Source organism: Sphaerodactylus townsendi, linkage group LG17 (genome assembly GCF_021028975.2).
Source record: "Sphaerodactylus townsendi isolate TG3544 linkage group LG17, MPM_Stown_v2.3, whole genome shotgun sequence".
Taxonomy (NCBI): domain Eukaryota; kingdom Metazoa; phylum Chordata; class Lepidosauria; order Squamata; family Sphaerodactylidae; genus Sphaerodactylus; species Sphaerodactylus townsendi.
In genome coordinates, this window is record NC_059441.1 from 19,066,301 (window position 1) to 19,081,680 (window position 15,380).

The window sequence follows — 15,380 nt, forward strand, 5'->3', positions numbered from 1 at the left end:
ATCACGCAACAGGCCCCTCCCGGCTTCCGTAGCCAGTAGCGTCCGGGGAGGCGGTCTGACAACCTTCGCTGTCCCCACAGCCCGCCTTTCCGCCACTCGCGCTTGCGCACACGGGCACGGACCCGTGAGAGTGACTTCCAGCGAGGGGATAGGGGAGCTTCCGGTTTCTGTCGCTCGCTGGTTCGGGCGCGCGAGGCTGTCAGGGAGGCGAGTCCGTCTTGGCGGGCGAGGTGAGGCGAGACGTTGGGAAGCGGCGCCAGGTTGCGGAGGTGGGTTGTTCGCGGTTGCAGCTGCTCGCAGGTTCAAATTCAATTTACTTTCCTGTCTTGGGGTAGTTAATTCATGCTGTGGTGTTCCCTATTGGTATGGACGGGTGTCAAAAGTTGTAGGCAAATAGAAAAGCAAAAACTAAAGATGGGACGGGAGGTCACGAGAGAAACTACTACAAAATACCTGCCACACCATATGACTACCAATATAAAGAGATAGTATGTATACCAATAACCTATATAGTAAAATGAGAAATATAATATGAGATAGTGTGCATACTAAGAACCAATATAATGACATAATGAGATAATATTATATAGTGAGAGAGTGTGCAAATCAAGAACCTGTATAATAATATAATGTGATAGTGTGCCTACCAAGAACCTTGGAATGAAATAATATAACATGATGAGATAGTGTCTGTACCAAGAGTATATATCATATAATTTATGCAAGAACAAAACTAAGCAACATGCAAGAAGACTACACAAATGAAAGATTCATGGGTCTAGATTAGAACACACAAATGAGACTAATAGAATAGTAACCTTCAAGGATAGATTTGATTTGATTTGAAATTTAATATATGTCCTTTGTATGTACACTGTATGACACACAAGAAATTACTACAAAATACCTTCCACACCATATGACTACCAACGAGTTGGACATATAATGAGACAGTGGTATACCAAGAACAGATATTGTAACCTATTCAAGGACAAAACTAAGCAACAGACAAGAAGACAGCACAAATGAAATATACATAGGGCCAGAGTGCAGAACTGAGACTAACAGAAAGACAACAATCACAGATGTATGTTCCTTGTTTGCAAACTATCTCACACACAAGAAATTACTACAAAATACCTGCCATACCAATTGACTATCAATGAGAAACCAATCAAATTAGCTAAGGTTCATGTGAGGAACCCAAAGGACATAATATGAGATATGTGTATGCCAAGAATATGTATCGTATAACCTATGCAAGGACAAAGCTAAGCAACATACAAGAAGCCTATGCAAGTGAAACATAACATGGGTCCAGAACGTACAAACGAGAGCAATAGAAAGGCAACGTTTGGGGATATATATGTTCTTTGTATGCACATTGCACACTATCTCATTCTATTATGTCCTTTGAATTCCTCTTAGCTAATTTGATTGGCTTCTCATTGGTGGTCACATGGTGTGGCAGGTATTTTGTTTTAATTTCTTGGGTATGAAAATTGGGCAGTGAAGAAAGCTTACAGGAAGAAAGGAGATTCTTTTGAAGTGTGGTGTTGGAGGTGAATGTTATAGATACCATAACAATACACTATGCTTGTTTTATATGAGCATGATTCCAGTCCAGTAGCACCATACATTGTTTAAGCTTTCAAGAGCTTAAACTCTGTTTGTCATATTTATGCTTACCTTGCTTTGGGTTTGTTATATCTTGTATTTGTTTTCCTGTCTCCCTTTTGCTTGGCTTTTGGTTACAAAGCAGCAACAGTATCAAATGTCACTTGTAAGTCAGACTGCAAACAATAGTGCAAAACAAAACACTAGCTACTGAAATTGACAGGGGTTGCAGAAACTCAGATACTCATAAGAATGCTTGGCTAGGATCTCAACCCTTCCTTAGAATCATTTGAGCAGGAGCCTTTCTCAGTTCAGCTGGCAGGCTGTTCCTTTTCACCCGTGGTCCCCTTGGCATGGATCTGGAGAAAATATATTGTGTCAGTGTGCAACGAAAAGGATCAGGGAAAATGCATGAAATATTGAATTATGACATTGCACACCAGTGCTATGTGAATATCATTCAAAAAGACAGAGAATGATGTTAATATCTCTGTAGACTGTGTAATACGTTAACCTGTATAATACTTTCGATGTTTAGATAAGCTAGCGTGTTTATAGGTAAAGAATATGAATAATTGTATATATACCTTGTCAGATGGGTGAACTGTATTTATATATGTTTATGCATGGTTACTTGTGAGTATAGTTAAAATACATTTGAATGATATTCATGCAGTACTGGTTTGCGACATCCTAATTCAATATTTTGTGCATTCTCCATAGATCTGGAGCAAACAGTAGCTGATTTCATCCACCTGCAGGGTTGTGATCCTCAGCAGATCTTGTTCCGTAGATTTGGATGCAAACTCCACTTAAACCACTAGGCCTTTATGTATTATGTCCTTATTCTGAGGAGTTCTGTGTAGGATAGGTGAACTTTTTCATCTGTATTTTAGTCTCACAAAAAGACCCCTGTGAGGTAGTTTGGGCCAAAGGGACTACCTGACATAAGGTCATCTATTAAGGAGGTTTCATGGTATCAAGGAGGTTTGAATCTGTTTTTCACATCTGGGAGTTTCTGTTGCCATGTATAGTGACATCTGGTCTGGTGTCCTAGCGCTATTCCTCTGTGTGTGTGACATTTTGATGGTCATTTAATTCAGATGAGAGGATGGAAGGGCCAAATGCATTGGCTTCTTGGTTCCATCCACCCTGATAAGATATATTTATAGTATTTTACGAAGCATAGATATTCCAGTATATGTCCATCTGCAGCAGTTGGTTTACAGCGGAGTAACTGTGGTTATGATTACAGCAATCACTTTTCCCTGTAACCTTGCGGCTTTTTGAAAAGTTTGCTGCTTGGACTTCTCAGTATTAAAATGCTTTCATTTGCTGCAGACTGTCCAGCCATGGTTCTCACTAGTTTGAACAAGATAACTGGACTTCAGAAAAAGACGGCCTGTATCAGGAATATATGTATACTTGCTCATGTGGATCATGGTAAGAGGATCTTCTTTACACTGAGCAATAACTCTCAATGATTGTACAACATCTTGAATCTTTTTTAATGAAGGTGTCTGGTCTTAAACGGGTTTTGTGCCATGAAGTGAGTTGGTTGTTGCCTTATAACACATCTCTGTGTTAAGTAACTTGGAGGTAGCAAATAGATACATGGGTGAATAAGCAGATGTATGGGCAGGTGTTGTTTTTGCCCATTTTCAGCTTGGCGCCTGCAGAAAATCCTGCTCAAATGAGCAAAGCTATCATAGCAGAGGGAGAAGCATTTCCACAGGTATGTGTCATTACACTAGTAGCTAATGAGTGGTTTTCCGTTTCAGTTAAACAGTTTCTGATATTGTAAATCCCTCTTAAATATTTTTAAAATGTGTCCAGTGGTATGGGAAAGAAAAAAGGAGCAGAAGTTCAGTAGGGCAAGCAGGAAAATTGCTGTGATTTTTACCTGCAAGACTGCATGTTAAACCATCCTCCATGAGCAAAGCTATTCTGTTGAGAATAAGGCTGAGAAATCTTCTCCCTGGCTTGCTAATGTTTGTGAGAACAGCAGTGTTTTAATAGGAAGGAGAAGGTGTAGATGCAGCTTTTCCAGACATGCCTGGGGCAGAACAAACCTGTTGTTCCAGCACAAAGAGGAAAGGTAACCATGTAATTAATAAGTGGGTCACACATAAGGCAAACCAACCAGTCTATTATGTTCATAATTTTTTATCCCTTGATTATTTGTTGTATACTTTACATCATTTGTACCTCATTGTTCTCTCCGAAACCCTCACAACAACCCTGTGAAGTAGATAGGTAGAGAGTATGTGACTGGTGCAAAGTCACCCACCAAGCTTCCATGGCAAAGGGGAGATTTGAAACTGGATCTTCCAGATCCCAGTCTGACACAATGATCAAGTCTGGGGACTGCATGAACCCTGCAGTGTTCTTCCATGTGTGCTTTGAAGAAGAACAATAGTTTGGATTTATAACTCCTATTTTTCTCCTGTAATAAGACTTAGAAACTCTTTTCTCTTTCTCTCCGCACAACAGACACATTGTGAGGTAGTTGGGGCTGAGAGAGTTCTGAAGAACTGTGTCTAGCTCACGGTCATGTAGCAGGCTTTGTGTGTAAGAGTGGGGAACAAATCCCATTCACCAGATGAGCGTCCCCTGCTCAAATGGAGGAGTGGGGAATCAAACCCAGTTCTCCAGATTAGAGTCCACCTGCTCTTAACCACTACACCACGCTGGATTTAGGTTGAGGAGAAAATTGTATATCTTAGATAAGGGATACGTCTGGCATATCCCTCTTAATTGTTTTATGCTGCTTTGTTCTTTTTGTCCTGATGTCTTGTGCTTTGTTTTTTGTTCCCTAGGCAAGACAACTTTAGCTGATTGCCTGATTTCTAGCAATGGAATAATATCTAGTAGATTAGCGGGAAAGGTAGACAATTTTCAGTATCCTGATTTAATTTTTCCATCCGCATTTTTTCACAAGTAAATCATTCATTTTATTCCAATTCACACAGCTGAGATATTTGGACAGCAGAGAAGATGAGCAGATTCGAGGGATTACCATGAAATCCAGTGCCATTACCTTGCTGTTTGGGAAAGGTAATGTAGTTCGTGGATTCCATATACACAGGACTGGCTTACTATTATTATGTTAAATTAATGGGAGTGCAAGTGGGCTGTAATCTAATATGTAGGTAAGCCCACACACGTATGAATAATTTTAAGTGAGAGATTTATCTTAATGCTAAATAATGAAATGAATAAGTGGAATAATTGAAGTATAGGTACTGATTTTAGTATCTGTCTTTCATTTTATGTTGAAAATTGCAAATTTGTGAGAATTTGTACAGAATTTTCTTGTCTTTGTAATAAAATTGATTGATTGTGTATTCTGTGTACAGTGTTGATTAAGCTCAAGAAATTTCCAGCACAAATAGTGCTTGGGTAAGGTGCAACAGCCAGCTATGTTTTTCACTGCTAGAAAAGCTAGGATGTGGCTGTTCTGGAACCTGCATATTCAAAAGCTGTGTAGAATTGGGGATTGTAATGAACACAGGAATAGGCTGAGAGAAAGAGGAATAACTACCTCAGTCTGATCCTTTATATATAAAACCCTGTACAACAACGCCTTCCAAGCATTCATATGAGATATTCACTTTTGAAATAACTTTTTCCCCTTCTTCTAGATGGCGAGGAGTATCTTATCAACCTAATAGATTCCCCTGGCCACGTGGATTTCTCCTCTGAAGTGTCTACAGCTGTTAGACTGTGTGATGGTTGCATTGTTGTGGTAGATGCTGTGGAAGGAGTCTGTCCACAGGTGAGGGTGCAGGAAAAGAAGCCAAAATGTTCTTTAAGACAATGACATCTTCCGCGAGGGGAGACTCTCATAAGCTGGCTGTTGAGGCTTTTCCAGACTGTGTGGCCATTGTCTGATAGTTTTTGCTCTTAATTTTTTGCCTGCATCTGCGGCTGGCATCTTTACAGGATGTCACAGTATGATGTGTTGTTGCACATCTTTCTGTGACATGCCAGCGTGGTGTAGTGGTTAAGAGCAGGTGGATTCTAATGTGGAGAACTGGGTTTGATTCCCCACTCCCCCATCTGAGTGTCAGAGACTTATCTGGTAAACCACATGTGTTTCAGCACTCCTACATTCCTGCTAGGTGACCCTGAGCTAATCACAGTTCTTCTGAACTCTCTCAGCCCCACCTATGTTCCAAGGTGTCTGTTTTGGGAAGAGGAAGGGAAAGGAGCTTGTAAGCCTCCTTGAGTCTCCTTACAGGAGAGAAAGGTGGGGTATAAATCCAAACTCTTCTTCTGAAGATACCAGCCATAGGTGCAGACAAAATGTTAGGAGCAGATTACCAGACCCCGGCCACACAACCCAACAGCTGGTTAATTCTGGCCATGAAAGCCTTTGATAATTCACTGATAAAGAATGTGCAGTAGTTAGGGAGTACTGATTACTGAAAATGTGATGAAGGTTCTGTGTGTGTGGTCTAGGGGCATGTAGCTAACAGTCTGGAATCTTTGTGATAAAACATAATGGAGATCCAGATGTGTGTCAGTTTCATTAAATGCTGGTTTACTATCAGTGGGTGGCATGTCTTCTTTAGTGTAGCTACAAAAGCAAACCGTTCAGAGCCCAACCTGGATCAGGGTTCTGATTTTGACTGGATTGAGGATCATACATGGTTCTAACCCTGGTTCCTCACTTCTGTGCACAATGCTGGTGCATAGTGGGCACATTCTGCAACCTGATGCACTTGGATTCATCCCCGTCAAGCCGCAAGATGTTTGCGTTTGCCAATTCCACAACATGCCCATTAACATCACGTTCTCTTTTTTTTTTCTACTAGACGCATGCAGTTTTGCGACAGGCTTGGCTCGAAAACATTCGCCCGGTCCTAGTGATTAATAAAATAGATCGACTCATAATGGAACTCAAGTTCACACCCCAGGAGGCATATTCTCACCTGAAGAACATCCTGGAACAGGTATGCTAAAAGACTGAACAGCTGTTAATAATCAGCTGAAGGTTGAGGCGTGCGTTGTGGAAAGAGCAGCAAGTAACCCCATGGAGTCCAGTTTGGACAAGTGTATTCTTCATGGGGCTATCTTGGAAAAGTCTTCAGGGGCCTTTACTGGTCAAGCGTGGTATAGTGGTTAAGAGCAGGTGCACTCTAATTTGGAGAACCAGGTTTGATTCCCTGCTCTGCCACTTGGGCTATGGAGGTTTGGTGAACCAGATTAGCTTGAGCACACCAACACATGCCAGCTGGGTGACTTTGGGCTATTCACAGTTCTTCGGAGCTCTCACAGCCCCCCACTTCACAGGGTGTTTGTTGTTTTGGGGGGGGGCAGGGGGAGGGAGGAAAGGAAATTGTAAGCTCCTTTGGGTCTCCTTACAGGAGAGAATGGTGGAATATAAATCCAAACTCTTCTTCTTCAAGACTGCAGCCACCCTTTAAACCAACTAGAAGCCAGTGGATCAGTTTCAGAATCAGGAAACTGATCCACTGGCTTCTAGTTGGTTTCCACGTTGGATTCATACTGCTTGTTTTTGTCCACCTTTACTGATATTAAAAGCTCTGGGTCAAGGGATTGCGTCACCTGTGCATGCCTTTGGGTATCCTTGGAGTCACCTGATGAGGCTCTGGTTTGAATGTCCTGGCCGACAGAAGCAAGGCTGACAGGTTCAAGGAACAATACCTTCCGTATCAGCAATGTGCCCTACTGAACATTACCTGGGGGCAGTGTGTGTGCCTGTGCAACTCCAGCTGAGAGAAACCAGCTGCTTCCTCTGTGCTTGAGGTCCTGAAAACTCTTGTCTGGGGGATCCTGTTTCATATAAAAATTGAGCTGCATTGGTTGAGAAAATTCTTTGCTTCTGTATTAGAATATAGTCCCAAATGAATATGAAAATTCATTTTTTATCATTCATTTTTATGTGCTGCTTTTGTCAAAACCATTAGTGCATTATTGAACATGGTACTTTTATACCAAAATGTATTTTCACTTTCCAACAGATTCAGGGAGCAGGGCTAGGTAGGGACTTGGACCCAGAGAGCATTATACAACAGAGAAGGCCCTGCATGCTTTGTTCTGTGGCAGAGGAATATGCAAACATCTTTATATGGAACAGAGTTTAGGACATGTGAGAATCTTCTGGTGTTATAATAGAATCTGTTGTATAGTAGAATTTTTGTTAGCCCCGGCTGGCCAGATCTCATCAACTCTTGAAAACTGCGCAGGGTCAACCCTGGCTAATATTTGGATGGGAAACCAACACGGAAATTCCAGGTTGATGCGCGGAGGCAGGCAATAGCAAACCATCTCTGTTTTATCTCTTGCTTTGAAACCCCTGTGGGGTCACTGTGAGTCAGCTGTACCTTGACAACACTTTCCACCAGAATTTGTTACAAGTGACATTTATAGTCAGCTGCCATGGGTCTTGTTTGCAGGAGAAAGGCGAGGTAAAAATAGGGAAATAAATGAGATAGGGTGACACAAGTCCCACTTGCTTGCAGTTCTAGAGCACTAGTGGGAGCAGCTTTATGTCTGTTCTTGGCCTTGGTCTAACTTTACTGTTTTAGTTTTGAGAGCATTGTGTGTTTGTTTCTTTGGTGTGCGGCGCTGTATTTCTGTGTGTGTCGACATAAAATTTAGGGGCAGGCTTTGCTGGCAACCACAGCCAGAGCCTCTTGAGGGTCCAGTAGATGGCAATGTACAACTCGAAATCAATCAAAGGAATGTATCTTTAGGTGAATGCCATCACTGCAACTCTCTTCACCTCAAAAGTGCTTGAAGAAAGGGCTGAGAAAGACACAGAAACTCAGATGACTTCCGATTCTGCTCAGAGAGACCAAGTGTACGACTGGAGCGCCGGTTTGGAAAGCACCGACGATTCACACCTGTACTTTTCACCAGATCAAGGGAACGTGGTATTTGCCAGTGCAGTCGACGGCTGGGGCTTTGGGTGAGTTGCTGAATACCAACTGGCGTTTTATCTGATTCTTCTGCTGAGCCTATCGAAGCCTCAGCACGGTAATTTTGTATACATAATTACTGAGATCTTTCCATAAATTTTTTAAAAAGGGGATGCTGTTTTATTTTTGCTTATAACTGAGTACTGTAGTATATTTACCATTTAAGATGCAAAGGTGTAAACGGTAAAAAGGTAAAGGTAGTCTGTTGTGCAAGCACAGGGTCATTCCAGACCCACGGGGAGGCGTCACATCATTTTACCCACCTCGGAAGAACGGAAGGCTGAGTCATCTTTGAGCCAGCTACCTGAAACCGACTTTCGTCAGGGTCAGACTCAAGTGGTGAGCACAGCTTTGCAGTACTGCAGCTGACCACTTTGCACCACTGGTCTCCAGCGTGGTGTAGTGGTTAAGAGCAGGTGGATTCTAATCTGGAGAACCAGGTTTGATTCCCCACTCCTCCACCTGCATGGCAGAGGCTTATCTGGTGAACCACATGTGTTTCCGCACTCCTACATTCCTACTGGGTGACCTTGGGCCAGTCACAGTTCTCTCAGGACTCTCTCAGCCCCACCTACCTCACAGGTTGTCTATTGTGGGGAGAGGAAAGGAAAGGAGTTTGTAAGTCACCTTGAGTCTCCTTACAGGAGAGAAAGGTGAGGTATAAATCCAGAACCACCGTTCTTTTCCTCCTCCTCCTTACTGCAACAGTAGTTTTGGGTAACTTCTTGGACAAAAAACCTTGCTGATTTGTTTTCTACTGTAGATAGGTGTGTGTGGTTTGATAACATTCGTAGCCTGAATCTACTCGTGGCTCCTTGAGAGTGCTTATTTTCCATGGGGAAGGCTTTTGAGATTTCACAGGTGAGAAGGTTCAGGAGGGCAAGTGTAGCTCTAGGGGAGGTTTAGATGAAAAGTAAGATTATTATTCCCTGACCTACATGATCCAAGCTAGCCTAATCTTGGAATCTAAGCAGAGTCAGTCCTGGTTAGTTCTTGGTGGGAGACCCCCAAGGAAGTCCATCTTTGCTCTTTGGAGGCAGGCAATGATAGATCACTTCTGAGTGTCTCTTCCCTTGAAAACCCCACACCTGGTTGCCATAAATCAGCTGCAGCTTATCCGCACTTTCCACCATCAGTAAATACTGTTTATTTCTTGTGTTGTCCTTATGTGTGGTGTAGCAATCAGAGTTGGGGGGCTAGGATCTGAGAGACCCAGGTTCAGAGCTCCACTCTGCTGTGAAAGTTTGCTGGATCACCTTAATGCTTTCAGCCTAACCTGCTCTACAGGGGGGTCACTGGGATAAAATGGAGAGGGGGGGAAACCACGTACATACCTGGGGTACCAATTCATAGCTGGCTACCAATCTTGATCCTCCTTGATGTGAGGTTGCAAATGCCTTAGCAGGCCAGATGCCCGGGAGCAGCAGCAGCAGCAGCAGAAGGCCATTGCTTTCACATCCTGCATGTGAGCTCCCAAAGGCACCTGGTGGGCCACTGTGAGTAGCAGAGTGCTGGACTAGATGGACTCTGGTCTGATCCAGCAGGCTCTTTCTTATATTCTTACCTGAGCAGGGAGAAAGTGGTTCATAAATGAAAAATAAACATAAAATATTTACCTTCTTAAAACAAATACCACATTGATTTATTATAACCTGCCAGTGCCGTGGTTTTAAATAGGTAACGGCTCATTCACACATCTTGAGTTTTCATGGTGTCGCATTTGTAGAGCACGTGAACAAGCCTTAGTCACCATAAAGTGAGTCATGTGTTTGTGACATATTCACAATTCATAAAACAGCCAAGTGTTTTTGGAGACTCTGTCCATCAGCTTATTCATGCCACAGCAACCTCATGCAAGCATCTGTTTCCTAGACAGAACATTAGCTCTGCTTGTCAAAAGTGTTATATGGTGACTATGTAGGTTGACATAGATGCCTTGCTGTGAAAATCCTGGTCTTTATTTAGACATGCGTGCCCCAAGAACTTGTTTCCTTTGTTTCTAGCATTGAGCATTTTGCCAAGCTGTATAGCCAGAAGATTGGAATCAAGCCATCGGTACTCCTGAAGACTTTGTGGGGAGACTATTACCTGAACACAAAAGCCAAGAAGATTATGAAAAGCGACCAGGTAGTGTTGCTGGGCTGAGCTTTGGATAACGTAAAAACCCACTGCTATTCTCTTTGTATTCTTGTCCACCAAGTGTTTGCTGATTAACTGGCAAGCAGTTGGTTAAAACACAGCAGTGCCATTTTATATTAGAAAAGCAGGCTTTTGAACCACAGCAACCTAATTCATTTGCTCCAGACTACAAGAATTTCCTATGACTGAGGCATTATAAGATTTTGCCGCAGCAAAGCTAGGCATGCTTGGCACATGCTATTATACTCTTTAAGAAAACACAGTTTTGTGTGGAAGACCTGGGTGCCAATTTAAACAACTCTCCAACAATTGGTCTCACTCACTGAAAAAAGTGTTATCCCCAGAGAGATTGAGGGCATCTCTACATCAGACGTTTGCTTGCGCGCACTGGCCGACTTCTGACGAGACCTTAGAGCATATTTTATTTGCTTACTTTAGATTCACAGAAGTTAGACCTATCTTCTTTCCGAAGGCCCCAACTCTGGCACCCCCATTCTCTCCAAACTTTAAACTGAATTATCTTCTGAACAGTCAGGATCTTAAGATACTGGAAACGATGGCCAGCTTCCTGGTTAATATCTTGAAATAATTTTCTAGGCTTCCCTCTCTGTATAAATGATGCCTGTATATTCCTGACACCTTTTCGAACTCAATCATTCTGTTAACCCCTATCTGGTGTATATATTGTTTAGTTTGTTCATAAAAAGATGCTTTATTTGCAGTTTGTAGTCTGGTAGCTAAACACTATATTACTTTTGATCACTGAGGAAGGCTAGTTGGCCGAAATGCATCTGTTTTTAAATGCATCTGATTTTAATTTGTAATAAGTACATATGTATTTTTTTATATTTAGCAGCTTCATATTAAGCAGCTCCTTAAACAATTTATGAACCTTTGAGATTCTTAATTCTAGTTTTGTAGGGTTTAGTTGGTTCCCCCTTTTTTGTTTGTGCCCTGTTTGTAATTACGTACATTGGGCTCGGAGGAGCTCATAGAGCTGCAGTCAGATGGACTCAGGCCCCTTCCACACATGCAGAACAATGCACTTTCACAACTGTTTGCAAGTGGGTTTTACTATTCCGCACAGTTGCAAAGTGCATTGAAAGTGCATATTCTGCACATGCGGAAGGGGCCTCTGGGTTGCCTGTGATCGTCATGCACACATGAAGTTACCTTATGCTGAATCAGACTTTCTCTCCATCTAGATCAGTACTGGCTGCTCAAGATGGGCGACATTCCAGCATCTCACGCAGAGATTATATAGATCTGATCTGTATAAGCCAGTTAATATTTCATTAAGTTTCTGTCTAGTTAAATCAATATGTGTTGTCGAGAATCCTGACTGATGAACAGCCTTCAGCTTTTGACTGCTTCCCAGGGTTGGACAGTCTGGGACATTTCTGACTCTGACTCTGGAGGTCTCATTCAATTTTCGTGACTCATAGCCAGCTATCGGCCACCCATTCCTCCGTGAATTGGCCCAGCCCTTTAACACATATCTAAACCCAGTGGCCATCCCCTGATCCTGCTTATAACAACATGTTGTCTTCTAGTCAAAAGGGAAGAAGCCTTTGTTTGTGCAGCTGGTCCTAGACAACATATGGAGCCTCTATGAAGCTGTTACAAAAAGGTAAGAAGACTCCTAAATCGCCTGCCTGCCTGCCTGCCTGCCTGCCTGCCTGCCTGCCTGCCTGCCTCCCTCCCTCCCTCCCTCCCTCCCTCCCCAGAGTTTACATCATTCTCCACTTCTCTGTTATATCTCACAGATTGTGACTCTATGACTGGATCAAGGTTAGGTTGAGACCATGTGACTGGCTTGGGTTTAGGTTGAGACCGTGTGACTTTCCCAGGATCATCCAGTGAGCTTCTGTGGCAGAGCAGAGATTCAGACCTGGTTCTCTTAGATCTTAGGTCTTACACTCTAACCATTATGTCACTTCTTCCATAAATATCCATTGCTGGGTATTCGTTATTTATGCCAAATATACGTTGTCGATCATCTCATAGTGGGGTCTTCCCAACTGAAACAGCAGGGGTCAGGTGGGGTGGCCCACAATTCGAGGTTGTTTGTGGATTGTTGTGGCCAGATGTATGTTTTCTGTTGTATGTTTTCTGTTAATAACACAGTTGAATTATCTTAGTGGGTCAAGGAGCTTGAGGATCCCTGCCCCCTTTTATTTGTGTGGTAAAATAAGTTGTTCGTAGTGCCACTATGATTGCATCTCTCTCTCCATATTTTTTCCTTAGAGATAAGGAAAAAATTGACAAAATTGTCTCTTCTCTGGGACTGAAAATCGGGGCTCGTGAATCCCGCCACGCAGATCCGAAAGTTCAGCTTAATGCCATCTGTAGTCAATGGCTGCCAATATCTGAAGCTGTTCTCTGTATCCTTGAAGGAAATACTGTCTATAGTTTACTGAAAGATTATACTGTTTCCTTGGGGTCAGCAAAGAAATCAAGATGGAGGTGAGGGAGTATCGGACCCAGCAATCTTCTGCTTTTTTATATTATTTCTGCCACCAGGTCAAGGGAAAGCCAGAGCCACAAAGTGTGGAACGTTCCTGCTTTTATCAGCAATTAATTCCTGATCTCTTTCCCGCCCCACCCCCTGGTGAGTTTCTTTGTACCTCTCGGAAACATTCTGGTAGAGCCCTGGATTCTTTTGCATATCCAGACTCTTAACAGGAAGTCCTCATTTTAGAGGGACGTTTTTGCTGTCCCAATGATTATTGGATTTTTTAATGCTTGTTACACAGTTCTGTAGAAAATGGAAATAGCTGAAATTTTTCATGAATGGCGCCAGCTCTCATTACTACATATCCTTAACACTGCAATTTAGCAATGGTCTGCAATAAACTTCCTAGTCCTCTCGACATCACTATCGAGAGAGTGGAAAAACTGATGTCTGTTGGAGGAAAGGCGTTTGATTCTTTGCCACAAGAAACTCAAGATCTGAAAGACGGTGAGTAAATATCAGCAAGGCAATAGAAGGGTGTACTTTAAGAAAAGGCTTTATGTAACCGGAAGTCCCATTCCAGTGGGGCTTCTTCCACACTTGCTGGTGGGAGTAGGGGGAGACCCACCGACTGTCATAAACTGTCTTATAGCAGCATGTAAACTAGTGCCCAAAATATGTTCTGTTTTTAAATCTGGCCAGAATTCAATCCTGGTTGTCTCAAAACCACACGTACGAAACACCTTGCACACGTTGTGCTCTTGGGTCCCCTAGTAGCTTGCCTTTTGACCAATGCATAGGAAACCAGAGAATCTGTGACCAGACCTTGGAAAGACGTGTAACTATTTCGTTTTATGTTTGCTTAGCGTTTATGAAATGCAGCAGTGAAGAAACTGCCCCGGTCATTGTCTTTGTGTCCAAAATGTTTGCAGTTGACGCTAAGACATTGCCACAGAACAAGCCCAGGTGAGAAAACGATGCCATTTGATCTCCTTCCATTCTGATGGCATTAGACACTTAAGTCATAGTAATCTGGTCTAAGATTCCTTTTTTGGTTTGGAACTGAGGAAATGGCTTGCCCTTACTCTCGGGGTCAGCTACTTCTGACAAGAGCAACTTGGTAAAACTGTGGAAGTTGACCCCATTTCATGCCAGCACTTCAAAATGTTGGGCTGAATCCCACCTAGATGTCTGCAGGGATGTGTGCGTTCAGGGTGTGTGTGTGTGTGTTTGTGTGATTTTTACAGCTTCCTCCATCCTTCTGCATCCCAAAATGCCCTCTTGAAACGCTGTAAGGAGACTAGCTGTTACATCTCTGTGCTTTTAAGAGCTTACTTTGTGGAAAACGTAAAGGAAACATCAAAGCTTGTCAAATTTAAGACAGTTTCCTTTCTCATGTGATGCAACTTAATTTATACAGAGCTAGTCCTGATTCTTTCAGATGTTTCTCCAAGCCTCTAGCAGAAACACTTTTGTTTTTCAAGGTGATAGCATGTTTTTGAGTGTGCCGTAAGATCTGTAATTTCAGCTACTGACATGACTCGCTAACCTGGTTCTGTACCTAGAGCTGTGATGTAATTGCCTTTGGGCCATCCTTTTGTGAAGGGATTCTGTCCATGTTCAAAGCATTCTGTATCCCTTTCATCCAACAACTGATTTGGTCTGATGATGGAGCATCTTTAAAACCAAGGTGTAAAACACAAAACACACGGAAGGGCTACTTCTCCTGTCCCACAACTCTTGAGTGGCAGAGGCTTATCTGATGAACCAGATATGTTTCCGCACTCCTACATTCATGACCTTGGGCTAGTCACAGTTCTCTCTGAACTCTCTCAGCCCCACCTGCCTCACAAGGTGTCTGTTGTGGGGAGAGGAAGGGAAAGGAGCTTGTAAACCACCTTGAGTCTCCTTACGAGAGATAAAGTTGGGGTATAAATCCAAACTCTTCTTCTGTGGAAGTCTGCTTCTGATATCTGGTGGCCTGTTCTTTCTCCCAAGCTGATGAATACAGTTTTACCTTGAGTTCTCCAGTTGATCTTAAATGTCAAGGATAAGATTGTGGTAACAATGGTTCTGCTTGTGAGTAAACATGCTGGGTCCTGTTTTGGGTCCTGAAATGTTTTGGGTCCTGAAAATAATTAAACTGTTTGGAAGAAGTGCTGTGGGATGTACTAAGATCTCCAAAAAGTCTGGGTATTGTCTTTTTTTCTTACTTAAAA

General features: G+C 42.6%; 1 protein-coding gene across 5 annotated transcripts in view; it reads left to right on the forward strand.

Moving 5' to 3' along the window:
* Nucleotides 1–111: 111 nt before the first annotated feature.
* Nucleotides 112–15,380, forward strand: part of EFL1 (elongation factor like GTPase 1) — a 59,240-nt gene continuing 43,971 nt past the window's right edge. Inside the window, exons 1-12 of one of the 5 annotated variants that reach the window (XM_048482141.1) lie at nt 118–230; nt 2,959–3,060; nt 4,437–4,504; nt 4,590–4,674; nt 5,262–5,395; nt 6,438–6,575; nt 8,343–8,557; nt 10,571–10,694; nt 12,260–12,336; nt 12,954–13,090; nt 13,546–13,668; nt 14,028–14,127. In XM_048482141.1, coding sequence (XP_048338098.1) covers nt 2,970–3,060; nt 4,437–4,504; nt 4,590–4,674; nt 5,262–5,395; nt 6,438–6,575; nt 8,343–8,557; nt 10,571–10,694; nt 12,260–12,336; nt 12,954–13,090; nt 13,546–13,668; nt 14,028–14,127 — 1,292 coding nt within the window. In that variant the 5' untranslated portion in view covers nt 118–230; nt 2,959–2,969. Of the gene's footprint in view, nt 301–2,958; nt 3,061–4,436; nt 4,505–4,589; nt 4,675–5,261; nt 5,396–6,437; nt 6,576–8,342; nt 8,558–10,570; nt 10,695–12,259; nt 12,337–12,953; nt 13,091–13,545; nt 13,669–14,027; nt 14,128–15,380 lie in introns of all 5 variants that reach the window. The other 4 variants (XM_048482142.1, XM_048482140.1, XM_048482144.1 and 1 more) reach the window with 4 other exon arrangements.